Below are 27,506 nucleotides of genomic sequence, written 5' to 3'. Positions count from 1 at the left end.
TCAAAGATAATCGTCGACCATCTTCATTCATACCATTGAAATCAACAGTGTACTCTTGCGTTAAGAACGTTATGCTATAAACTTACACAGCAAAATAAAAATATACAAGTATATGTTCTAAACGGCCCAATCTGGTTTTACGGTCACGACATCCCTACAGAACATAATACATGAGCTATAATACAATATAAATACTCCTATGGAATACAACAGAATGCCCATGGATCTACAACGTCAAATGACTCAAATCCTGGGTTGTGCGAACTACATTCTAAAACAAGATCTAGGTCAGATGAACTTAAAAAAATTAACATACATAAAAATAGAAAAAAGGAAAATTGGAATGTAGTAGTATAAATACATAAAAGTACAAGCCGTAGGCATCATAAATAGAACAGCAACATGAATGGCGATACTAGTAAAATTTGCAAGAAACACACCCTTTTCCGTGCTTCTATACCTCCATAGTCCATACCAACTGTTTAAATACTCGAGGATGCCAGATGCTCTCTTCTGTGTAGCGCATTATAGCAAGGATCGTATTTGTCATCCCAAAGCTCAAGCATTTATTTCACAGACTCAATAAAATTTCAGGACAATACCGGTATGTATTTTCGGATATTTAACTTAACCACAATCACGCTTTATTTCCACAGCTTAACAGCGCAGTCATGCCCGGCTGAAGCAACCATTCCAGTGGCAGATGCGGCTAAAGCTGATACAATATTGTCATGTGCTGGAACCGTCATGCTCCTGTTGTCAGCCATGTTCCACAACTCCAGGGACTGACCAAATTGAAAAACTCAAGTTAATTCCTGCATAACTGAGAGGATTTTCCTCCATAGACTTGCATATGAAAAGAAAATTGAGCTGCATGATTTCGTGATTCCATCATATAAAACGAGAATAGTCCCAGAAACTAAAAAAAAAACAGCAACAAGCTTCACAACTTCTGTAATAAACACTTAACAACCTTTTGGACAGACCAAACCTAGAAATTGGATCAGATAGAGCAGTAACAGTGGTAAAAAGTTAGTAAAATAACCTATGTTAGGCATGGGATGATGGGAATACGGATACAAATCCAATGATTTTAACACACACAAAATTAGCAGAAAATGCCTGCCAAGGTAAAGTTCACCACTAAGATATTGGAAACAATATATTCTGGCAATGGCATGCTGACTTACTAGTAGGTTGACTCATGGGTAGTGACAACTAAAAGTCTAAAACGATATAACTATGTGGGAGCTCATTGGTAGATCTCCCACTTCTCAACCATTAGGCATGCATTTTGTTTCTCATAGACCATAAATTTAGTGTGAGAAAGGTATCTGATGGTGCGTAGTATGGTCTCTGTGCCTTAAGTAGTTAAGTCCAATTTCTAGCCTATGGATTGGGGTTCCTTTGAACCTAATAACCAACCCTTCTGGTTCCATGAGGGCAGTTCCTTTCTATTAGAATCAGAGTATCAGACTCCTCACACCAAAAGAAACGGCACCTCAGAAAAAGAAACTAAATCTTCCATCAGAGGATAAGATAGGAGTTACCCGTGTGCCTCCAACCACCAAGAGCGTTGAGAAACTGGGATGAAAAACACATGAATGGTATGGATTTCCACTCGAGCACAGCTCATGAATGCATTCTCCTGAGGTCAACGACCAAACTTTTACACTATCTTGACTGACAGAAGCTAGAAGTTCTCCACTTGCATCCCAGCATATGTAGTTTATAACATCAGAGTGTGCCTACTCACAAAAAACATGTCAATGCAAAATGGTGTTCACAATAAGAAAATAAAGACCAGCCTTCCATAAAGAAAGGAATATGTTTCACTGGAAACATTTATCATAGTTATCCATGCCAGTATCTTTCAAACTAACCTGGAAAGAGTGTGTTAGCCTGTCTGACTCAACATCGAAAATGGAAACAACTTTATCTGATGCAGCTGCGAGAAACTGCCCTACTCTTGGCTGGAATCTCACTTGTGCCGTACCACCCTATGATCCTCATAATTAGTGTCATTGATGCTTATTAAATTACTATTCTTCATAAGCATTACTATCATCGTTTATAGTATTTCACAGAAGCAAGGTTAGGAAAGGCAACTAACCTTAGACATGCGGATACAGGAAAATGGACTCATGCTCCAGTAGTGAATTTCATTGTTACTGTCACAAAAACAGAAAAGATCGTTCTTCTTAGGGTGGAAATCAAGTGACATAACATGGGTGCCTCGTCCAGGATAGACATTCAAACAATAGCTGGGCTGCAAGGAGAAACAAAATGGGTTAGTCAGATAGCAAAGAGAAGGTAATATTAAAGTGCTCCATGTAACTTGCAAACTGACATTGGATGCATCCCACAGTCGTACAGATCCATCAAATGAAGCCGTCGCTAAATGAGTTGAATTTGGCCTGAAACGAACATCAGTAATTACAAGTGTATGATCCTCAGGAGTGTTCTCTGTTTGCAAAGTATCCATGTTCCAGAGGACAGCCTAAGTCACAGGGGGGAAAGTATATTAGAAATTCACCATTTTGCAATCTTACAATAAACCAAATTGTGCAAGATGGAAATTAAGCTAAGTAACCCAGCCAACCCATACAGCAGGAAAAGAATGGCGTTTTGGTAGGTTTTTTTATTTTGTTGCTCAGATTTTATTATTCACTACATTCCCTCTTTATTTTATGCTTTTCACTAGGCCTAAAAGATATTCCCTCTCAATTAAACAACTTAGATGGCAGCGGAAACTAATATAGGAGGACATCAACTCCGTTTAGACAAGGTAAAAGAGTGGTGCAAGTTTAGTGTTAGTTATGTAATATAATATGTCTAGCCTAGTAAAGAGAAAATCCAGTAAACAAAAATACAGGTCACTTAGCGGAAGTTGATGAATACAACGTGCATTACCTTTTTGTCATGCCCAGCACTGGCCAAATACTTTCCATCTGAAGAAAAATGGCAGCTTGTGACTTTATTCCTTGTACGTATACATCCTACTTCAGCAAAAGAAAAGCCTGAAATAGCAGTAGCTTCTTTGAGAATTAGAAAATCCAAAAGCATTTTCAAGATGCAAAATATAGTAAAATACACATCTACCCTTGGAGGGCTCTGGTTTTGGTTCAGCTGGACTTGGTTTGAGTGATCCATAGAGATCCTTTCCATCCCCTCCATCATGAGACAGGAATGACTCCACGTTATCATCTAGAGAGCCAACATCTCCAAACTGCTCTATGTCATCCTGCATAATGCATCTTAATCAAACTATATAATAGGCAAATAGCATTTTTGTGGTGATTATTAGTGATGTATCATCCAACACAAAACAGTTTTTCAAATTGATGAACCGATATTTTCACCGTTGTAAAGGAAAGCTAGCTATCATCAAATACTACCAATAAGGAATTGAAACATTGAAGATAAGGGTTGTTGGTGATATTCTGGCAGCTAGAACACTGTAAACTGATTCTAAAATTCTTAAGTAATCTCTTTCTTGTTGGGAATGATTACAAATAATCTTGCAGCTGAAATAATATTCGTTTTCTCTTTCGTGTATAAAAAAAATAGGCTAACAAAATAACTCACAAAGTGTATAAGATATAAACTAATATTCGATGGTATACTCTCAAAATGTAATGTTTCTCTATATATATAAACTATCTTACATTGTTACAATTTATGTATATTAACTATCGATCTGATTACCTAATTATAACCAGCCTATTCCTAAGAAACTAATGATGCAAATAATCGCAGAATAATTTGCCAATAAATGTTTCTTGCTTTCTCACTTCTCTCTTTCTTTTTCTCTCCTTTTATTTCTCTTATTCTTTACTAATTACATCTTCTCCAAATAAGGAGAAATAACCAACAAATCCCCCATTCCGACTTATTATAAGATTTTTGATAAATCCACTTCCTTTCGACATAAATCAAGCTTTTGCATGGTCAATACTTTGGTCATCATATCTGAGCCATTGTGGTCAGTATGGATCTTTTCCAAATGCAACAGCTTGGCTTCAAAGACCTCTCGTATCCAATGATACCTTAGGTCTATATGTTTAGAACGAGCATGAAAGATGAGATTTTTCGCAATAAAGTATATAATTTTCTTGTATAAATCCCAACTCTTGTAGAAAATTCTTCATCCACAAGAGTTCTTTGCAAGCTTCTGTCACAGCAATATACTCGGCTTTTGTTGTTGATAATGCAACACATTTTTGTAACCTTGATTGCCATGATATAGCTCCCCCTGCAAAAGTCATCATGTAACCTGATACTGACTTTCGCGAATCAACATCATTAGCCATATCCGCATCTGTGTAACCTTGTAATACATGATCTCCTAGACCAAAGCATAAGCACATTTTTGAAGTGCCACGTAAATACCTTAATATCCATTTTACAGCTTCCCAGTGTTCTTTCCCTAGAGAAACCTACTAACAACACCTACTGAATAGGCAATGTCTGGTCTTGTACAAACCATAACATACATCAAATGCCAACTGCAGATGCATAAGGAACTTTATCCATCTCTTCTTTTTCTTTATCAGTTGTAGGACATTGTTGAGAGCTTAATTTAAAATGACCTACAAGTGGAGAACTCATCGGCTTAGCCTTATGCATATTAAACCAGTTTCTCTATATATATTTCCTGTGACAACCATAACTTTTTATTTTTCTTGTCACGGGAGATTTTCATGCCAGATATTTGTTTTGTTGGTCCTAAGTCCTTCATAGCAAAGAACTTATTCATCGCCTTCTTCAAATTGGCGATTTTATTAGTATCATGACCAATAATTAACATATCATCAACATAGAGGAGCAGAATGATAAAATATCCCTCTGCAAATCTTTTAATGAACACACAATGATGTAATGTCATCTTTTGATATTTATGATCTTCATAAAAGACTCAAATTTTCGATACCATTGTCGTGGTGCTTGCTTTAAGCCATACAAGCTCTTATTCAAATGACATACCATGTGTTCCTTTCCCTTAACCCGAAATCCGTCAGGTTGTACCGTAAATATTTCTTCTTCCAAATCAACATGTAGGAAGACTGTTTTCACATCTAGTTGTTCAATTTCCAAATCCATGCACGCTGCCATGCCAAGAACAACTCGTATTGACGACATTTTCACCACTGGTGAGAATGTTTCTTCAAAGTCGATACCTTTCTTTTTACTGAACCCCTTCACGACCAACCTAGCTTTATATCTTGGTTGTGAATTATTTTCATCAGTCTTTAATCTAAACACCCACTTATTCTTGAATGTTCGTCGCCCCTTCGGAAGTTGTACCAAATCAAATGTGTGATTCTCATGCAAGGATTTTGTTTCATCTTGCATGGCTTCCATCTACTTTTCATGATGTACATCTCTCAAAGCCTCTTCATAGGACTCTGGTTCTCCCCCTTCAGTAAGTAACTGATATTCACCTCCAGCCAATTCTGCTGGAAATTGTCTATCTCGAATGGATTCTTAATTCTGCTTCATCAGATGATTGATTTTCTTGTTCTGGAATATATTCCACATTCTCATCATCATGAGGTTGATCATCTTTGTGTACTTCTCCCCCGTGATCATCAATTGCATCCGAAGAAGGAACTGGATTCATGATTATAGGCAATTTTTCATGAGACGTTGTAGAATTGTACGTCTTCAATGGTTTGATCTTCAAAGAAAACATCTCTGCTTCTAACAATCTTTCTTTCAGCAGGACTCCATAACCTATAACCGAAATCATCTTCAAGATAGCCAAGAAAAATACATTGTTTTGTCTTGCTATCAAGTTTTGATCTTTCATCCCTCGGGATGTGAACATATGCTCTACATCCAAACACCTCCAAACTTTCATAGTTTAATTTTCTTCCAGACCATATCATCCGGTGGAACATCACCACCAGGAAAATAATTAATCAAATGAACTGCAATCTTTACTGTTCCCCCCAAAAAGATTTGGGTAACCCTGCATGTTCGATTCATTCTTTCAGCGAGACCATTTGTTGAGGTGTTTTTTGGGACAGTTTTCTCGAGCTTTATCCCATACTTCCTGCAACACTTTTCAAATGGACCTCTATACTCACCACCATCATCGGATCGCACACATTTTAATTTCATGCCAATTTCTCTTTCGACTTTTGCATGAAACCTTTAAACGCGTCAAAGACTTGGTCTTTACTTTGAAAAGAAAGACCCACACTTCCCTAGAATGGTCATCAATGAATGTAACAAAATATGATGCACCACCAAGAGATTTCTCGACAACATAGAACAAACGTCTGTATGAACCCAATCTAGAACCCGAGATCTTCTAGATGGTGGATTGTTTTCCTGCCAAACAATCAACACTTGAGTTCCTTGCAATTGGTATCACAGCAGGCAAAACATGTCGGATTTACACGGCCAGCGTCTAGACAACATTGACAAAACCATCGTAGAAGTCGGTGGACAACTAGGTTCTGTGGAAGAGTGACTCAGTGGCTAGGCAGAATCCATGGGACGCGTCGTAGCAAAGCCGGTTGCACATCACATGAATGTGTTGAGAACGACCATCCACGAACAAACCTAGAAGGCAGCTAAGACAAAGGCTCAAGAGTGGAAAAGGGGAAAAGAAAATTTCGCACATAGAAGGAAGGTTGAACCGATTTCGCGAGACACAAGCAGGAATAGATGAAGGGCCAAACAAGAAAAATTCCAAACGGAATTGAGTTGATTGCAGCCTTTGCAGGGATAAAAAAAACCAAACACGTAATTTGTTCACTTGGAGGACGAAGCAGAGACGTCGCCAATAGGGGAGGAAGGCAATAATCGAGTGTTTGAAAAAGAAAGGAAAGAGTAAGTGGAAGAATAGGAAAATCGAAATGTCGTTGTTTGAAGGGAAGGTCCCAAACGGTTGGGTGCTGCGGAACGAGAAATACTTTACTGTTTGTCGACTGAACGAGGACGAGAAGGTGGGCGTAGGGGTTGTGGCCATGGAGGGTGACGCGCTGAAATGGTACCAATGGGAAAACGGACGAACACCTTGGGCGGACCGTAAGATGAGGATCTTGCACCAATTTTTACCACTAAAAGTCGGATCCCTTCATGAGCAGTGGCTGACCACCACCCACACCACCATGGTGCTTGAGTACCGCCAGCGTTTCATTGAGATAGTCGCGCCATTGAGTGATATTCCAGAAATTTTACTTATGGGGCAATTTATAAATGGGTTGAAGGAAGATGTTAAGGTCGAGGTGAGGTTGCTCAAGCCGTTGACATTGGAGCAAAACATGGAGGTGGCGGCTCAGAAAGGAATCATATTAATGATGTTAAAAGATCTGGGGTGTTTGGAGCAGGGTAGAACCGACTCGGTTTGTTTTCGATCTACGATCGCGGGTTAACCACCACAGGATCCTTCCTATGCTTTTGGATCTAATGTGGAACTAAACCAGCCAAAAGGAAATATGGGCCTGCGCTGGATCCACAAATTTTTGCAATAGTGGACCCACTAACACATTGGGTACCCAAACTTCAGTTAATCAAAATTCACAACCGTCATCACCATCTTTTGCGAGACCATCTGGTGGTTTTCGCAGACTAATCGAGCGAGAGCTTGATGACAAAAAATCCAAAGGCTTGTGCTTCGAGGGTGACGACAAATGGGAGGTCGGTCACACGGAAGGAACTGAGTGTGATCCTAATTGAGGAAGATGAAGTTGGTGAGTGGGAGAACGAGATCCGGACGGAGGAAATACCGAGGGTGGTGGAGGAGTTGTTGCCGGAAGTAGCCCTAAATTCCGTCATCATACTATCTAGTCCAAAGACCATGAAATTGCTCGGGATGGTCGATGGTCGGGAAGTCGTAGTGATGATTGACCCCGGTGCCACGCACAATTTCATCTCTCACAAGACTGTGGAAGAACTCGCCTGACGGCACCGGTTGGTTTCGGAGTATCACTCGGCAACGATGAGTCAGTTAGAGGGAGGGGAGTGTGTGAAGGGGTGGTTGTGGCCTTGAAATGAGGAGGTAATGGTGAAATAAAATTTTCTTCCCCTGAGTTTGAGCCATTCTTATTTGATTTTGGGGATTGAATGGTTGAAAAATTTGGGAACTGTAAGTAACAATTGGAAGTCCTATTAATAAAGTTCTGCAAGGGACCCTTCGTCAGCCCAAACACACATTTCGTTGAAGGCCATGTTACGCACCATTAGGAGGGAAGGAGGAGTTCTACTAGAGTTGAATGAGATGATTGGGGAAGGAGAAATACAGGAAGGGGGGGAGCAGATGATGCCTGAGGGGCTGCCACCACCGAGAGGGGGCTGCCACCACCGAGAGGGGGCTGAGAACACACAATAGTGTCCGGGAAGGCAGTAATCCGATGGGCATCCGACCATATCGTTACCCACAATTTCTAAAGGATGAGATCGAACGATTAATCAAGGAGATTTAATTAAGCCCTCCACAAGCCCATTTTCCAGTTCGGTACTTCTTCTCAAAGAAAAAAGATGGCTCGTGGAGATTTGGTGTGAATTACGGAGCTTTAAATCGGGAGACCATACCCGATAAATATCCAATCCCTATTATTGATGAGCTACTCGATGAGTTACATTGGCAAGGGTGTTTTCCAAGTTGGATTTGAAGTCGGGATACCATTAAATCCAGGTGAAGACAGAAGACAAACCGAAAACAGCTTTCCTGACTCATGAGGGCCACTATGAGTTTTTAGTGATGTCATTCGGGTTGACAAACGCACCGGCAACATTCCAAGCTCTTATGATTGAGGTATGTCCACCTTATCTTCGTAAGTCCGTCCTTTTTTTTTATGACATACTGATTTATAGCAACGGTGGGGAGGAATATCCGGTGCATTTGAGAATGGTCCTAGAAAAGTTGTGTGAAAATAAATAGATGCAAACTCAAACAAATGTAAGTTTGGGAAAAATATAGTGGCCTATTTTGGTCATGTTGTGTCCGGTGAAACAATGGACATGGAGAAAGTAAAGGCCATGCTCGAGTGGGCTGTTCCGGAGAATGTGAAAGAGCTAAGGGGCTTTCTAGGATTAACGGATATTATTGGAAGTTTATGTGTCGATATGCTCACATTGCTCAACCCCTTACCGAGCAATTGAAGAAGGATTCTTAGTGGAGTGACAAGGCCACAAAAACCTTTGAAAAGCTCAAACAAGCTATGTGCAAAGCCCCAGTTTTAGCAATGCCGAATTTCAAGAGAACTTTTGTGGTTGAAACGGACGCCTCCGGGTTTGGACTAGGAGTCGTGTTAATGCAAGAAGGCCTCCCCATCGCGTTCTATAGTCTCTTACTAGGCCCACTGGTACATCCAAGTTTGTTTACGAAAAGGAATTAATGGCAGTATGTTTGTCCGATCTTAAATAGAAACATTTACATTTTGGCTTGCATTTTGTGATGAGGACCGACCAATAAATCTTGAAGTACATCACCCGCGAGCTAAAATGGGAGTTGATTATAAAAAATCGGTGAGTAAGTTGGTGGGGTTCGATTTCGAAGTTCATTACAAACCCGGGACGTCGAATAGAGTGGTTGATGCACTCTCACGCAAGCATAATGGCGAGTAAGAATTGGGTGCATGGAATCCTCAAGTGCGGTGCAATGGAGAGAGCTAGAAAAAGAAATTGAAGGAGATAAGTTTATTCAAGGTGAAGGCAAAGCAGCTCGCAGGAGGTAGCAAAGGGGGTTTCGAATTACGGGAAGGTAAGGTCTTTTATAAAGACCGATATCTCATACCCAAATCCTCACAAGTTATCCCTACTCTATTGTTTGAATATCATGATTTTATAGTTGGGGGACATGGAGAAGATGTCAAGACATATTTAAGGTTGGCTCAAGAATGGTTTTGGCCTGGTATGCGTAAAACAGTAGTTGAGTATGTTAAGAAGTGTAAAATATGTCTGAGGCACACAGGCCTCATACTACCTCCGCGGCTCTGCCCTTTTCTACACTAATTTGAGACGAGATAGCAATAGTTTATAGAGGGTTTGCCACTCTCCAGAGTCGTGAACACCATCCTAGTAGTGGTTGAGGCTCTCGAAGTACGCCCATTTCGTTCACAACAACGTGATAAGATTTTCTTAAAGAGATTGTACGACTTCATGGGTTTCCGTCCTCAATAGTTTCAGATCGTGATAAGAGTTTTCTTAAGCATATTTTAGAAGGAGCTTTTTCGTTTACAAGGAACATCCCTCGGAAGGAGTACGGCCTACCATCCCCAAACGGATGGCCAATTGGAAGTGGTTAACAAAATATCAGTCTTACCTTTGTTGTTTCGCATCCGAGCAACCACGAGAATGGGCCAAATGGCTAGCATGAGCTGAGCAACCTCATAGTTCGACTAAGCTAAGCCCATTCAAGGTGGTCTATGGGAGGGAACCACCTCGAATAATTCAATTCAACAAAGTGGATACCGTGGTGGGGATATTGCAGGAAAGGAATTTGATGTTGGATAAGACAAGGATGAACCTATATAGATCACAACAGCAAATGAGGGAATTGGATGATCGTAAGAGGAGAGAATTGAGCTTTGAGGAAGGGGACATGGTGTATTTGAAGCTCCAACCTTACCGCCAAAAATCTCTAGCTAAGAGGCCATTCGAGAAGCTCATTGCACGTATGGGCCTTTTCAGATCATCAAGAAGATAGGAAAGGTGGCTTACAAGCTAAAAATTCCTCCCGAGAGCAAGATACATCCGGTTTTTCACGTATCTCAGTTTAAGTTTGCAGTGGTACTTATCTGGTTCCCTTGTCTATCCCCACACAGCTGACTCCAACACTTGAACTAATCGTGGAGCCGAAAGAAGTGAAGGAGGTACGGTATGTTCAGAAGATGGAGAAGAGACCGTGGATGTTTTGTTGAAGTGGAAAGGCTTGTCTGATTATGAGGCGACATGGGAAGATTCTACCATGATCGTGCTCCGTTTTCCAGCTTTCCACCTTGAGGACAAGGTGCGTTTTGGGGAGGGGGGGTATTGTAAGACTCTCCTAATCCACCTGTTCTCCTAATCAACACCGATAGATTAAGGATTCAAGCATAGCTTACTCTTCATGTTATTCTTCTAAAATTAAATTAATACGAAGTACTAAATCACATCATATATGCATTTTCATGTGGCAGCCTACGCAAAGCAGAATAAATCAGAAGTGGCAGGCACCACACAATTGGTTGACATGAAGCAACACCTTTCAAAATAAGTATAGATGACCAATATCTGACTACGTAAAACAAATATCAGCAGGAGCAGATCTTCCATTAACACGAGCTCTACACATATCATAAGCAACAAGTTGTCATACCAGCTGATTTGAAGATGAAGCCAGCGCTCCAGTTCCTTCAGCACCATACATCATTAAGCTTTTAGGCATGCTGTTAACCTGCTGCAGACTGTTCGCTGGTCCAATCCCATCACCAGGTGTATGAGTTGATGGAGGAGAGTTAGGAGAAGGGCCTACAGTGTTGCCTGTTCCTGTACTGTTTGCTGGTCCCGAAGAGGAATGCTGTTTTCTTTTTCTGTTATTCTGCGCACACAGTAAATAATTCAGAATTGATGCACTAAAAACTGTTTGACCAGGTTACATTTATTTCATTACCAGAACAAGCAAAAAATAACAGTAAGTAGATTCATTGGCAAGAGGTTGGTGGTCATGTTCTTTATAAACCTTTTCCATCAAGGTCGTATATCATAATAATTTAAAATATTATGTATATGTATATTGTATCATGTATTCAGATACGTATATGTATATGTGTGCATGTGTGTGCGCCCATTAACAAGGGGAGAAGTGAGAAAATCACTCATATGCTGAAACACACCTTATAACCAGGAGACACGAAGGATTGCATTTCAGTTTTTGGCCACCACAAATCCCGAAAATAGAATAGGGGTTGATTTGGGATTATAAGTGGTTTCCCAAACTTCAATTTTCATCTTAGATAAATCTCTTCATCATAAGTTAAATAAATGACATACCACAGTTTCAATTAGTGTCATATGGGGGGGGAGGGATTTTATTTTCATCAAAAGACAGAGCAGGGGAGGGGAGAGGGTGTACAGGGTTTTGTAATCGGTCCCTGACAAAATGGACAACCTGTTGTATTTGTTGCTGCTGCAACTGATCTTGCTGCTGTGAAGAAGATTGCTGCATCTGACCCATCTTCATCTGTGAATACACATGCAGCAGAAAGAAATCAGTAGTCTGAAGCATATAGCAAAGCTAATAGTAAAATTTTCAATCGTCTTCCAATCCTTTTGTACTTTCGCTGATTCAGCTTAAAAGAAGGCAATGGTAGTGTGTTGTGACTTGCATGATGTTCCACAGAAAATGCGGAGCTTATAGAGAAACTACAGAGATAAAAATATTTACTCGAGTTCATTTGACTGTGGTGAACTGGTGAAATTTACCAAGACAAAGACAAACAAGTTTTGCAAATAAATAGCCTTTTCTCCCAGTCGAGGAGTGAGTTATGTTGAATTACAAAAAACCGAAACAATCTGTTGACAAACATTGGTCTCTGCATAATAACCACCTATAAGCAGGTTTTTGATTGGATTTCTTCCTACCAGTCATCAAATTCGAAGTTTACTACTTCGCTTGGAAGCCAAAAAGCCACAGGACTCCTATATGCAGTTTACCATTCTAATTTGTGCTTCAAGAGTCTCTATGCATTGTAGAATGTACTAAAATAATCATGAACGTCAACCTAAATGCTTCTCATGCAACTGAAAAGAGCCAAGTGACCTGTGGTGAACTTGATTGCATTGGAGAGCAGACATCATTTCTTGCAGATTGAGCCTCTTTTGTATTCAAGCTACCCTTTGGTAGTCCATTGAATCTTCGAGGATCATTATCTCCATAACTTGGTGAATTTCCAAGGCTATTCTGTGTCTGAGCCTGTGATAAAACTTGTTGTTGCTGTGCCGCCAGAAGAATTTGATTTTGAATTAGAGGCTTCTGCGTCTGCATCCTCAAGTTGTCAATTCCCTGTTGACAAACCCAATACATCGATACTTAAAAAGGTCCAGAACAAATGTCTGTACACATCCATGGACTTCACAAGTAAGGGGACTTACAGTTAGGGGCCAACCCTTTAAAGGAAGACTGTTGATGCCGGGATTCAAACCTGAACACGGAACTAATTAATAGTGTGAACTGAGAACCAAGTTTATGTAACACTGAAGGTAAAATAAATTATCTTGAAATTTCAAATTCAGAGAGGGCTTTACACCACAAAACATAGCAACACAAGCCATATGCTCTTCGTCACCTACTATACAGGAAGACGTGTATAAATGCTTGTTGGAATTCTGATAGGAGTGAGGAGTGCTATTCAGAAAAAAAAAAGGCAAACAAACACCAACTTGGTCCCAAACAGTAACAACTAATAAGGACAAAACAAACTGTAATGAATTCTCTAAAAAGTAAAAACTAAGAAAACAAACTGTAACACAGAGCACTCAAATTGATAGGCAATGCTTTTTTGTTTAAGAAAACGACCTGGCATTCTCCTTCCTAGAGCCTGAGAAACTCCTAATCCTGATCTATCCTGTAATCATAAACAACTAAACCCTACCTCAAGTATCTTTATAGAAGACCATTTTTCTAACTCCATTTGTTTCCAGAGAGCCAAAAATGGAAATACGGCACGAACGAGACAGTATTTAATATATTTCTAACATCACGTCCTACTTTTTTGACAATATGCAAAATAAACAAGTAAGATACACTTCATACTTTCTGTATATAAGAAAGAAAGGACTACAAACTAACAAGCTATCTTCTGAGCTGAAATGAAAATTACAAATTAACCCAATTTCTTTGAACCTCCTCGACCGAGTAATTAAAGTGTCAACCGCTTTGGCAGATGGTGAAGCTAAATAACTAAGGTGACCTTGTCCCACAACAAATCGGAAGGCAAGGAATCTCGTGAAAAAACCCAGAAGTTTACGCTCTAACCGTGCCCATCAGATAATTTCCATAGTTTCCATGAAAGCAGTGTGCCAAAAGACCCCTAACAACTTCTTCTCATTCTCCTTACCCTCAGCCTCATCAAACCTCCTAGAATAAAATTGCAACCAATCAAACACCTAGATAAAAACCCAAGATTCCTCATAAGTAGACCTGTCAAACGGGTCGGGTTCGACTCGGTCACATTCGGGTTTGGGTTTTTGGGTCGGTCACTTTCGGGTTCGGGTTGACAAATGCTTGTTCAAGACCCAGAGTTTTCGGATTCGGGTTGACCCAACAGGTTGAGAGCTTTGTGTTACGTCTTTTTTCTAATATCTTTTTTTAATGTTTTTTTTGGTGTGTAGCTGGTATATTAACAAGTCATACCCAAAACATATGTACATGTGTCATAAAAAAAAATTAACCACAAAACACCCAACCAATCCTAGTAAAAATGGTGCCTTCATTGGTAATTTGGTATGTTACGTCGTATAACCTTGTTTATAAAGTATAAACCCAGCCCAAAAACCTCAACTACCTCTATTTCCAATTCCCAGTATAGATTAAAAAAAGTGACTTTCAAACCAAATTAACAGTTTAATATAGGATCACCCATCTTACATCATCAAATTTGCAATGCGGTTCCTAAATTCAATTTAAAAGCAATTCATTTTAAAATATAGAAAGGAATTCAAGAGTGGTTTATCACTAACTAGTTAAAAAAAAAAAACCCAAAAATCTCAGCAAATTGAAAAGGGTTATTAAAAGAAAAGGGGAAATTATAGAGAACCAGCTTGAGCTTGACAATCTCCGGAGCTTTTGAACTCTTGGTTTATCGCCTTTTTTGACAAGAAGAATGCATCTTTTTCTTCCGCCATCTCTATAAACTGGAATTAGTTTCCAGTTTGACAAGAAGAATGCATCTTGGTTTTGAATTCTTGGTTTATCCGCCATCTCCGAAGCTTTTGAATTCTTGGTTTATTGCCTTTTTTGACAAGAAGAATGCATCTTTTTCATCCACCATCTCTATAAACTGGAATTAGCTTCAAGCTTAAACCCAATAATTGTAATGCTATCAAGTACGGACTACTACCAACCTTTCAGATGATCAAGCAGAAAATGGGAGTGATGTGAGTAGCAGAGTAGCAAAAGGGAAATAACTGCAACGTTGAGAGAGAGAGAGAGAGAGAGATCTTGCCCGGTAAACCAGAGAGCTTGAGAGGATGAGAGAGAGATTAGTGTTTGAGAGTTGAGATTGAGAGGATGGCGGCTAACCTGATGCTTTAGGTTTAGGTTGGTTTTAACTTTTTTTTACAAAATAAAAAATAAATTCAAAAAATTCTTTTTTTACCATCTAACCCGACGGGTCAGACCCGACCCGTTCTTGACCCGAAATGTTCGGGTTGTTCGGATTCGGATAAAAACGGGCTACGGGTCAGAAAACCTTGTTCATGTGGGTCGGGTTCGGGTCGATTTTTGATAGGTCTACTCATAAGCCATGTGGAAATAATCTCCTCCAAAGATAATTCACCACTTCACAGTGTCAAATAAATACGAGAAAATAAGACACTCTGTTAGCACTACAAAACAAGCACATACTCACCAAAATAACCAATTTGGGCTTTCTCTTTCGGAGCATGTCTTTAGCGTTAGTCCTCCATAATGCCAAATTCCACAAAAAAAGCCCTACTTAAAAGCAACCCACGCCTTACAAGTTACGATAAAGGCTGGAAATTAAGGGGTCAATTCCAGAAACTTAGAAAAGATTTACAAGAAGAAGACCCTGGTGACTTTCCCGTTTACACCCTAGTTAGTGAAAGATTAGACTTGTCTCAAAAATTGATATCACTTTACTTTGAAATGCAATCCAAGATTCTTTCACAGAAGTGAATTGTCATATGAAAGAGTACGACTCATGACTACCTAGGAGAATGCTTCGAGTCCGGATCCTCTAGAGTTTTAATAAAACTCTACAAGGAAAAGTTGTATCTAAACCAAACATTTTAAAATCAATGTCTCGTATTAGTGGGAAGGGAAAATCAGGGGGTGGATATTTATGAGAAAAAATAGGGGGATTTTGGAAAGATAATATATGAGCCATTGATTTTTCATTCAATGGTTGATAATGCCCAAACTCTACCTTGTAGAGTTATTTCAGAACTCTAGAGGATCCAAAACCGAATGCTTCACACCCACAACTATCAGCTATCTACGCTTGGTGTCGTAGTTTCTATGAATACTTTATTTGTACTAGGGCCGCTCTGCATGAATTATTCAGATAATGACATTACATCCTCGATTAAACACTATTCACTTGTATCATTATCACACTTGGAAAAACTAACCTAGAGAAGTGAAAGAAAACTTGAAAAAAAACCATTTTATTCTCACCTGCATTGCCTATTCCGGATTTTGATTGCAAAATAGCCTGGCCATAAATTGAAGGGTCCATGGGCAAAGATTTCTGTGCTCCACCGATGTTCACATCACTCTTGTGATCCTGTACCATCCATATGTCGCACATTAACAGTTGGTTGTAATGCAAGGGTTAAGATTCCTATCACAACTATCAGCAGAAACAAATGAAAGAAAATTGATCATAGAGAAGAATCTAACTGGCTAGAACTGATAGAGAATAAAATTATCTCCGAATATAAGTTGTATAATTCTAGTCACATTCGATTTCCTGATGCGATTAGGACTAATGCTTGTAACACTATGAATATGATCACAAAAGGTCTTGTGTGCACCCGATGTACGATAAATAACTTTTAATCGGTTTTCGGTAACTTTTAATATGTTTTTATTAACTTTTTATACTATGATGTACTCTCTCCGTCCTATATTAGTTTTGACACTTATCATGGACACATAGTTTTAGGAGATAACTTATTGTTTGGTTCCTTGACATTATTTTATTGGCGTATGTGGCAAATAAGCCCCAAGAGTTAGCTTTAATGTGAAAATTAGCCCTCTTACTATTAATTGAAGCAAATTAAACCCATATTTTTTGTAATATGTTCAATTAACACCTAACAGATATTTTCCAGCCAAATCTAACCCGAAATTTATAATTTAACCGGAATACAATCGCACATTTTCAATTTCACCGGAATTCAACAATATGCTTACCGCTATTCCTTTATACAATATTACAATTACAAAATTTTCTCTCTCCTCCTACGTTCATGAGTCATCTCCTCCCCACAGTATTTTCATCTCTGCCACCCCCGACCTCTTTCATCTCCTCCTACAATTGTCTTCCTTCATGGAGAATGGACTCATGGTCCGTCGAACCTGGCGTGCAACATTCCGAGTCCACACCAACACAAAACTCACAAATCCCTTGTCCCTTGTCCCTTCCTCCCCAATTGGTTTACTCAATTAGAAATTACGGAGTATTATTGAAGTGCTTTCAACCGTTCACGGAGATTTGAGTTTTTGAGATTTGAGTTTCTAATTAATATGGAGTACTAGATGGATTAGATTTTCCGGTCATTGTCTTCTTTTTGGTCAATAAATAATTGTGGTTTTCCGATGGGTTTTTTCTCATTAATATTGTATCTCATCAGAAAATGTTAGTTTGTTACATGGGAGTTTTAATTTGCACAATTTTTAAAGTAATAGGATTAATTTGCTACAACTGATAGTAAGAGGGCTAATTTACACATGAGAGTTAACTCTTGGGGCTTATTTGCCACATTCCCGTTATTTTATTGGAAAAGTAGACGGGAAAGAAGATAAATGTAAAAACTAATCTAGAACGGATGAAAATGGAGAGTGTAAAAGCAAATATGGGACAGAGGGAATAATTTTTACGGTAAACTTTTAAAGAGTGACACGGTTAGCTTCATACATTATAGCCATATATGCACGCATTGCGTGCATAAACTAAATAAGAAATTAATATTGTTCACAGTATTTAAAAATGAAAGATAATAAGTGAATTCGCAATCTTTTACTCCACCTAGTTCCCTTAAAGAATAGAGATCTTTTGTAACATATATACCTAAATTAGTTAGTTAATCACAATATTTAAAAATAATGCTTTGAGCAGAGGAATTGCGTATATATGGTTAGCGAATAACTTCATATACAGAGTATTTAATACAGAATATTGTTAGCAAAATAGAAAGTTTTTTTTAAAAATAAATAAATTAAGTACAAGGTATATGGAGTAGTTCACATTTTTTAAAGGAAAACTAGTTAGTGGCTCGGACGATGTCCCCGAGTGACGAGTGTTGCATATAGTTCGAGTTTTTTTAGTAATTTCAAATTCACTTATAAATTTCTTCATATACGCAGTTTGACAATAATATGAATTTCATTACATATGCAGTTTAAGAATAAAATTGGTTAACCAACTACCACTAAACTAATTTTTTGAGTAATTTTGCATTTTTGTGTATGTTTTTATTTTTTGTACCTATACGTATGACTTGTAAGAAAATTTTTAAGTTACAATTGTATATTGAGTTACAAAGGCGAAATACATTTTGGAGGAAAAAAACACATTTGATTAGCTAAAAGAAAGTGCAACATTAGTTTTTTCTATTCTTTTCTCTTATAATTTTATGGTTTTATGTTTGATCTAAATACATTTCTAGAAAAGATAAATGATTCGATTTTTTATTTTATAATATGACTCGATTAGTAAATGAATAAAACTTAAGAAACTTTCCGTTGCCATAAATTATTATTCAATACATATATTTGGGTATTAAAGGTTTATGTATTCATAAGTATGAATTCTTTTTTTATTGCTTTAGAGTTATAAGTTATATCATTGGAGTGATGGTTAAGACTTTGCATTAGCATGTAAGAGGTCATGAGTTCGAGTATGGATAATAATATTATTCTTTATGAGGAAGCAATAAAAGATGTGTGTGTATGACATGGCACTGCTACGCCATTTACTTGCCAAGTCATCCTGACACATGGAGAGATGTCATGAAATGCCTTGGAGTTTTAATATATATATATATAGATTTGGTAATATTAATCCAACCTTTGGCTGATTTTCTTTTATTAAGCCCAACTATGACATATTTTTTAATAATCCCACTTTTACTACCCAACGACTTTTATTGGGCCTAACAGGTCAAAAACCTGTTGTAGGCGGTAATATGTCCCTACGTGGCAGTACTCTCTCTATATATATTCAGTCATCATCATCAATTCATCACCATCTCGTTGACTTTTTCACCGGTTATCGGTCACTTAAGCCAAATAAAAGTCGTTGGGTAGTAAAGGTGGGATTATTAAAAAATATGTCGTGGGATTAATAAAAGAAAATCAGCCAAATGTTGGATTAATATTACCAAATTTTCTTTTTTAAAATGCATGTATATAATTGCGATGAGGGACTTTGAAGGGGTAATTTTTATTACAGAGAAAAAAATTATCACTAAAAAATGAACGACTTTTATATTATATCGGGATAACTTTTAAATATTTTGTGATAACTTTATATAGATTTAGGTTCACATGAGAACTCTCTTATGGTAGAACTTTTCTTACGGTGAGAACCTTAAATGTGCATTTTTTTTAACTATTGTGCATATTTTTTTACTCAAATATCATGTGCATAATTTTTTATCGTACACCCGCCTTAAATAACAAAGTTACACACTCCAATGGAGAGAGTTTTCACAAAATATGATCAATTGAATAAAGTTATACACTCCAATTCAGAGAATTTTCACAAAATCTAATAAGAACTACTCTTTTTTTTTTTAGGGGGATAACAAGAACTACTTACAGCGGTCATATGAGGTCGTGTCTGGATTTGTTGCAAAGCTGCAGACATGGCCCCGGAATTACCTTGGATCAACTGGCTGAATCAACAAAATTGACAAGATATATGAAAATGTTTCGAGACCAGGCAAAAATAGGTGAAATTTCTTCAAGCTAACTCCTAATGATTTAACGAAACAAATTACCCTTGCTGATTGCTCGGCATGCTCGCTGATTTGAGGAGGGCCATCCTATTATCCATAATACCTAGACAAGCATCAAAATAGATTTAGAAAGAGGGTGTATCACACAACCTTAATTATTCTACTGGTCGATAAGTTAGCTTTCACCGACTAATCATTGAATTTACACACCATTTACGGAACCACCAAGAGGAGGATGGTTAGGACCGCCTCTCTGCATCTGGGCATTTCGCTGCTGCATGAGTTGCAACTGTTGTATTTGCAGTTGCTGCTGCTGCTGTTGTTGCTGCTGCTGTTGTTGCTGCTCTCTAGTCTTCATTTGTTGTGTCTGATTTCAATTTCAGAAAGCCAATAAAGAAAAATATCATTGAACATTTACGTAGCCGGTTTATGTCCAATTTAATAAAAGAAGATTTACATCAACATAGACATGACTCCAAAGCCTCAAAAAAGGGAAAAGGGGGGTGAACATGGAATGTACATGGCACAACAGGCTATTTCCATTTAACCGTTAATCTAATATGCAACGACCAATCGCTGCTTCACGATGAATAAGAAGTGCAAATGTTGTGATGAGCCATTCATTTTAGTTTAGACATTTATACTCCAGTTGTTAGAACCTGTTAAGAAAAGTTATGAATATTCAAAAAAAATCTTAAATCTTGGATTTAATTATCATTCGGAAATTCCAATTCAATGACTAACAGTTCCTTAGTCCGGAATTATTAATCACATTATCTGAATCTTCCATATTTAAGTATTAACCATGATATACAATAAAATACCATGTAAATAGCATTTGTGTTCTTCTCATCTATCTAAAAGACTACACCATTCAATTAAATGGGGGATACATGTATGGAAATTTGACCATATCCAACTTTACTTTGAGAAAAGTGATGGGAGGATTAAAACCATTAATAAGGCAACTGGTTAGATATAGAAAGTACCTCGATATAAGCTGCTGCAGCTTCTGAATGCTTTTCATTTGTTCTAGCAATAAAGATGTCCCAAAAGACAGACCACCATTCGAAAAGAAACCCTCCAGGAGCGTCGATAGCTACAAGGATACAACGAAAAATAAACATAATTGTTATGGTAATGTCCTCTTTCTCACCAACAAATGATGATCTACAAAACTGGAGCGAGGAAATAGTAAAATACCAACTGGATCAGTAGCCACCTTCCCTTCCGCCATAAATGCTTTGGCAGAATTATGCAATTTTCTTTTCAACAAATAATCATGGATGTAAACATCCAACCTACACGGAAAAATAAATCACATAGCAGAAATTAAAGGATGTAAACATCCAACCTACACGGAAAACTAAATCACATAGCAGAAATTAAGGGTACTCAGTTTAGAGTTATATTGTAATGCAGCATACATATTTGCTTAAAGTTTGATTACTACAAAGGTTACCTTTTTCCGGCCAAAGCTCATTTGCTCGTTTGCTCAGGCAGTCGTACCAAAAGAAAATGAAGACAAAAATCAATTGTGAATGAAGTTTCTAACACTACTTCATCGAACACCTACAAAAGTTACCTCTAACTCCCAATGGATAAATATTTGAGTTATTTCAAAACACTAATGCACCTCTCCCTACCTTAAACACTAGTTCATCGAACACCTTTTTCATTGTTGAGTTTTGAACAGGTTAAAACTCTAAAACCTACTTGAAAAGTTAATGCCAAACAGGACCTTTAATCCTTAATCATGATTGTATGAGGGCAATAAATTTGTAAGTAATGAGTCCATGCAAATTATACCAGTGAACCGACCTCTACAAAAAAAATTGGGTAAGTGAGGAAATATCATTTCAAAACACACAAATATATAACCTAAAGGGCTAAAAGACCCTCATCCAACATCAGCCAAACGGCTTACAACTTCCCAAACATCCAAACAGAAGAACGACAACTCTTCTAACCAATTCCTACCAACTTCAGAAACTTTCTTCCCCATAGCACCTCTAATTCCTTTTACATTACTCTGAATCTCATTAGTTGTTGAAACTACAGTAGGTAGTTTCCCTTTCCACAAAGCATCTTTTCTAATACTCCAAATTCCATATACAGTCACTGCTACTTGTGCAACTACCACCATTTTTTGGAACGGTGACTTCTTATCTCCTGAATATATTACATACTATATTCACATTTAAGAAAACTGTGAATATGAGATCATTGGGATTCACTCATCTACTTTATTTTTACACGAAAGATTCACTCCATCCCAGGATTAATCCTCATTGTAACTATTTCAGGTCTTTGACATTTCACTTTCACTAAGTAGTAATTTCTCTGTTTAACCAAATCGACCCCATTTGACTTTTTGGATAAATTCCTGTGAACTTTATCAGGATTCAGGACTATCACTATATCATCTATCATCATTACTTCGCATATTATTGCAGAAATGGTAAAAATATAAAATTAAAACGAGGAAGTAAGAATTAGCTCATATTTTTCTCATACTAACGTTAACTAGGGTTCCGTTTGTTTTAACGGATAACTATTTTCCATTTATCAAAACAATTTCAAGGGAAAAACACAGTTGTAAAATAGCTTTGTTTGCTTCCTTACAAGAAAATTTATCGAGAAAAAGGAAATGGAAGTGGAAAGGGGATGATGAACGGAAGGAGAGAAAACGGGATTTAAGGGAGTAGTGAGGAGAATATGGGAGAGTTATTTTCCAGCTTTTGGAACATTGTTTTCCTTTCCTTCACAAAAGAAAAATTGTTTTCCCTCAAACCAAACGCAGCCCAGGTTCAAACCAATTCAATTGAATTCTATTTTCACTTACCAAATATCCAATGTTGCAACCAATAAATTTTTCAATTTTTTTTAAAAAGTCCTGATGTTTCACCCAAAATTGAAAACTAACATTCTCATTCACGAAGAATACGAGTATATAGCACCGAAAAAGGCATCTTCAGCTAAATTCGACTACCGTTCAGAAAAAAGGATAATCTTCAATAACTAAATTTTTGTTTGCAGTCGATATAGAAAAAAGAAAGGCAATAAATCTCATTACTTACATCTTATCAGCTTCCCAATTACTCTGCGCCATAATGAACTCCGCTTGACCTCTCTCTTTATCTGAAAATTTAAGAAATTCTGAAAATCAAAAATTCTATTAACAGACCAAAACTTAATACTCCTGAACAAAATTAACACGATTTTTTTCACTAAATGAAAAAGAAATCAATCAACGCATTTCACACAAAAATCCTCAATTGCGAGATCTACGCAGAAAAAAAGTCAAGCAAAATTCAACACAAAAAAAAATTACGAAATTCTCAAAAAAAAACGAAAATTGACAAGCAGAACTGAACTGAAATTGAAGACAGAAGAACAAAGGAGATCTCTGACCTGAAATCTTGAGTTGAGGAAGTGAAGAAGATGATCAAAGACGAAGAACAAGAGAGAGAAAGAGGAGAGAGAAAAGAGGAGCTTTATTTTCTGAAGCAGCAATGGAGAAATTGGGCATGAGTATGGAATTGAGGTAGTGTTGTTTGCTTTATGAGTTGATGAATAAATTAAACTTTTAAAAATAGAAAAGGAAAACTAAAAAAAAGTGGAATTTATAAATGGGAAGATATCAAGGGAGATGATGGGTACAGCTAATTTGATTTTTGGGGAGGAGAGATAAATAATGTGACGTTTGGACGTTTGGTTTTCAGTGTGAAGAGGTTCGGCTGCAGTTTTTGATCGATATTTACTAGGCTCGGACAAACTTCCGGCTATTCGTTTTGTTGGATTTTGCGAAACTATTTGAATTGGATTGTTATCGTCAATATTGCATAAAGATTCAATAATTCCTAAAAAAATGTTATTTTCTAAGTTAATTTTCACCATACCGTCCATGTAAGTAAGGGAGAAAGAGAAATAATTTTTTTCCCGGTTCAGCGTTGAACTGCCATCTGAGATTATAAACCGCTATCTGAGATAGCGGTTTGCTTTAAAACAAAACCGCTATCTCAGATGGCGGTTTGCTTTAAAACATAACGGGGGTACGGTAAGTTCTTGTTTTGGAAGCTCACTGTAAGTTTTGATTTAGAGAATATATAAACCGCTATCTGAGATAGCGATTTACTTAAGTCAACACCTGAGATAGCGGTTTAGTGCCACTTTGTTAAAAAAAATAGACTGGTTTTAATGCTGACGTGGGCGGTATGTTGGGAATTAAGTTAAAAAGTGACGCATTTTGGGAATTTGACGTTCTTTAAACAATATTGAAGGAAATCGCTCATGTTATCAACTTATCATTGATTAAATAAGGGTTTACTATTTATCGCTCCATATTACTCAAAATCGTTTTCCTATTTAACCCATATACCCTCCTTTATTTACCCCTTTATTTAACACTTATCATCCTCACTTATCCTTTTACCTTCACACCTCCATCCACCACCGACGACCAGCACCACCGCCACCACCGTTGTCACCACGTTGTCGGCGAAAAAATGCGTAATAATGTTTACATAGCCGAATCTACCTGTGAAACGTCGAATTTTTATTTATTTTTTTTGTCCGAATTTTTTTTAAGAAACTTATGCATTTTTAGCTTATACCATGGTACAGACTTATGAATTTTAAGCTTGTACCATTGTACAGACTTATGAGTTTTTAGCTTTGACCATGGTATAAACTTATATATGCAGTTTAAGCTCGTACCATGGACGGAGCTTAAAATTCATAAGTCTACGCCATGGTCTGAATTTAATATGCATAAGTCTATATTATTTAAGGTTTTGATTTCTGTTGAATTTGATTTAATCTAAACTTATGAATTTTTAGCTTCGACCATGGTATAGACTTATGTACGTAGTTTAAGCTCGTATCATGGCGTAGACTTATAAATTTGTAATGAACCCACTTAGTGAGGCCAAAAAAGGGCAGCAGACTGCAGCCCAAAGCAGACGACAACACCAACATCACCAAGTGAAGTCGTTGCCACTACCTGACAAAAAGCAGCAGCAGCAATTAATGGTTGTACTTGCAAGAAGGAGAGAGAATAGTAGTATAAGTAAAGAAGGAGAGGAAAGAGAAAGGGTATAGAAAAATTAGTAAAGGTTAGGCTTTGGAGAGTGATGACCTCAAGTCACTAAATCTGGAGATTTGTGGCCTCAAGTCACTACCTTTTGTATCCCCTTTTATGTTCATCATCCTTCTAGCAAATTAAATATACTTTAGCCATTAATTTTCTGCCCAAAAATATCAGTGCATTACAGAATTTTAAGTTTCGTCCATGGTACGAGCTCAAACTGCATAAGTCTATACCGTGGTCGAAGCTAAAAACTCATAAGTTTGTACCATGGTACAAGCTTAAAATTCATAAGCATGTACCATGGTACAAGCTAAAAATTCATAAGTTTCTAAAAATATTTCCGGACAAAAAAAAATCTTGTGAATTCGACATTCCACCGGTAGACTCGTTCATGTAAACATTACTACGCATTTTGTCGTCGGGATGTGGTGGCGCCGGCTGTGGTGGACAAGGGTGTTGTCCTGCGGTGTTGGTCGGTGGTTGTCCGATTTGGGGTGGGAAGGTAAGAGGGTAAATAAGGATGGTAAATATTGAATGAGGGGTAAATAAAGAAGGGTATATGGGTGAAATAGTGGGACAGTTTTGAGTAATATGGGGCAGCTTTTAGCGCTTCACCTAAATAAATGTGTATATATGGTGTTTACAATATTAATCTTAATTATATTAGGGAACCTGATGCGAATAGAAAACGATTATTTTTATAAAACCTGTTGGGAAACATGTGTAACTGTCACGTGACAGTTATTTCGTGATTTTATAAAACATGTCGGGCAACATCTTAATTATATATATATATATATATATAACCTGGTCCACGCTAAGTTAGTGTGGACCAAGGCAATGGAGTACTTTGGTTGGGCAACATGTGTAATTGTCACGTGACAGTTATTTCGTGATTTTAAATAGTAACTATATGCGTATTACAATAACTATGTGTTTTAAAGAGTTACTATATGTTTTTTAAGTTTCTATGAGATTTGGGTCTAGCCCATTTTATGAGGTGGGCTACACTGCTGTCCACCAACGGCACAATTACCCCATACCCATCTTTAAAGAAAACGTACATGAAATAAAATGCAAAAGCTGGCCCACCTTTAACGAATTGGGGTAAAATTTACCTCCCTGAGCTCCGGTAATAGGAAGACAAAAATAAATATGCAAAGAAGCACATCAAAGAAGAGGGAGCAAGAGGTAGAGGAAGAAAATGGCATTACTTACGTTAGTAGCGTGTTTTCCCTTAGTTCAACGAACACAAACAAGAACTCCAAATGTCGTTCTAGATCCGTCTTGAGATTGATGGCTTAGACCTCCTTCAAGATAGTTTAGCTTTTAGGATGAACACTCTAATGGACGCACAAAGTATATTAGGGTTTTCTCTCTTGCCTTAAGTTAGAATTAGGAAAACATAGGGTTTAGGTTATTAAAATAACCTTGTATCCAACCAAGCTAACCGGCCAAAACCGAGTGGCCTTGACCGGCCAGCTTGGCCCACGACAACATGCATAGCAGCGCAGCCATCAGTTGGGCCGCGGGAATTTGGTGCTGCTGCTGCTTCTCTTTTTTGTGCGCGGGCGGCCAAGGCAGCAAGGCCATGGGCTTTGTGCCTTGGTGCTTTGCTCGTGGGATTGCTTTCGTGTTTGCTTATTAAATTATCAAACAATACTTTATTTATCGTTTCGTACTTGACTATCCATTGTCGTACGATACGATTATTCATTTTGCCTAGCTTACGAATATACGCAACACGATATACAATTTCACGAACCAATGTTAAATCATATAATTATGTTTTCCGAACTAATTTTCCAAAAAGCTATTAAATGAATTTCCTATTCATTGAATCCGATGATCTGTTACATGCCAATGGTGTGACCTTATAGGTTCAGTCAAGAGTAATTAAGATGTGAGCCTAATTAGGATTAGAACTCACTGATGGGAAGCATTTCTCCAACCAGCTATTCCGATCACTTGATCTCACTGAATTAATAGTTCGTAATTAATCTTGAACTTTGGTATTAGACTAATGCACACATTTCCTTCACTTTGACCCGTAGATAATACAAAAAGATTTCGAAACAGAGGTAGTATAAGGGAATTGATGGATAAAGTTATGTGAGAAAAATACAATTTTATCCTCAATGAAAAAGGAAAAATTAGAAATATAAGGGGGTGTTTGGTTTGCGTGTTTTAGGTACGAGGTATGGGTTTAATTAGTATCCCACACTTCAACTTCACAAGTTTTATGGGGTTAGAAAGCTAAAGGAAGAGGTGGGTATGGCTAAAGATGGTCGTGGACCGGGTTGGTCCGAGCTCCAGGCCAAGCCCACAAGCGGTGGGCCTAAACAGGTTGGGCCCACGTCAGGCCCTCTCTCCATCGTGTAGGGCCGAGTCAGGCTGAAAAGTTCAAAATAGGGCCCAGGGCCACGGCTGTCGTGTCGGGCCGTTGTGCTTAAGGCTAATTTTTATTAAATTTAGCGTGCTTTGTCGTTCCAGGTTGAGTCGTGTCGTGCCTTGTCGTGCTTTTTTCCAAAAAATACGGCCCAGGCCTAGC

At 37.8% G+C, this 27,506-nt stretch overlaps 1 protein-coding gene across 5 annotated transcripts; it reads right to left on the bottom strand.

Moving 5' to 3' along the window:
• On the bottom strand, positions 1-23,592 carry LOC110799668 (transcriptional corepressor LEUNIG_HOMOLOG). 5 transcript variants are annotated; one of them, XM_022004952.2, is made up of 19 exons: positions 23,278-23,592; positions 22,944-23,004; positions 21,067-21,164; positions 20,853-20,962; positions 20,074-20,230; positions 19,906-19,966; positions 19,725-19,800; positions 16,355-16,463; positions 13,090-13,139; positions 12,758-13,000; positions 12,107-12,178; positions 11,315-11,536; positions 3,103-3,244; positions 2,914-3,020; positions 2,351-2,500; positions 2,114-2,269; positions 1,884-2,000; positions 1,551-1,748; positions 1-785 (listed from the first exon to the last, which is right to left on the bottom strand). In XM_022004952.2, the coding sequence occupies exons 2-19, from the start codon at positions 22,973-22,975 to the stop codon at positions 645-647; spliced, it is 2,241 nt and encodes a 746-aa protein (XP_021860644.1). In that variant the 5' UTR covers positions 22,976-23,004; positions 23,278-23,592; the 3' UTR covers positions 1-644. The 5 variants fall into 5 exon arrangements, with proteins under 5 accessions (XP_021860644.1, XP_056689826.1, XP_056689825.1 ...); XM_056833848.1 differs by having other exon boundaries at positions 12,071-12,178; positions 22,944-23,022; positions 23,278-23,558; XM_056833847.1 differs by having other exon boundaries at positions 12,071-12,178; positions 23,278-23,558.
• Between the last annotated feature and the right edge of the window lie 3,914 nt (positions 23,593-27,506).

Source organism: Spinacia oleracea, chromosome 6 (assembly GCF_020520425.1).
Source record: "Spinacia oleracea cultivar Varoflay chromosome 6, BTI_SOV_V1, whole genome shotgun sequence".
NCBI classification, from domain to species: Eukaryota; Viridiplantae; Streptophyta; class Magnoliopsida; order Caryophyllales; family Amaranthaceae; genus Spinacia; species Spinacia oleracea.
This window is presented reverse-complemented; position numbering and strand designations above follow the sequence as displayed.

Coding starts and splice junctions, on each gene's coding strand:
- LOC110799668 (XM_056833848.1), bottom strand. CDS start 22,975: ATGGCGCAGAGTAATTGGGAAGCTGATAAGAT. Junction 12,179..12,757: donor TGCAATCAAGTTCACCACAG/GTCACTTGGCTC, acceptor GTGTATTCACAG/ATGAAGATGGGTCAGATGCA. Junction 3,021..3,102: donor AAAACCAGAGCCCTCCAAGG/GTAGATGTGTAT, acceptor CTGCTATTTCAG/GCTTTTCTTTTGCTGAAGTA.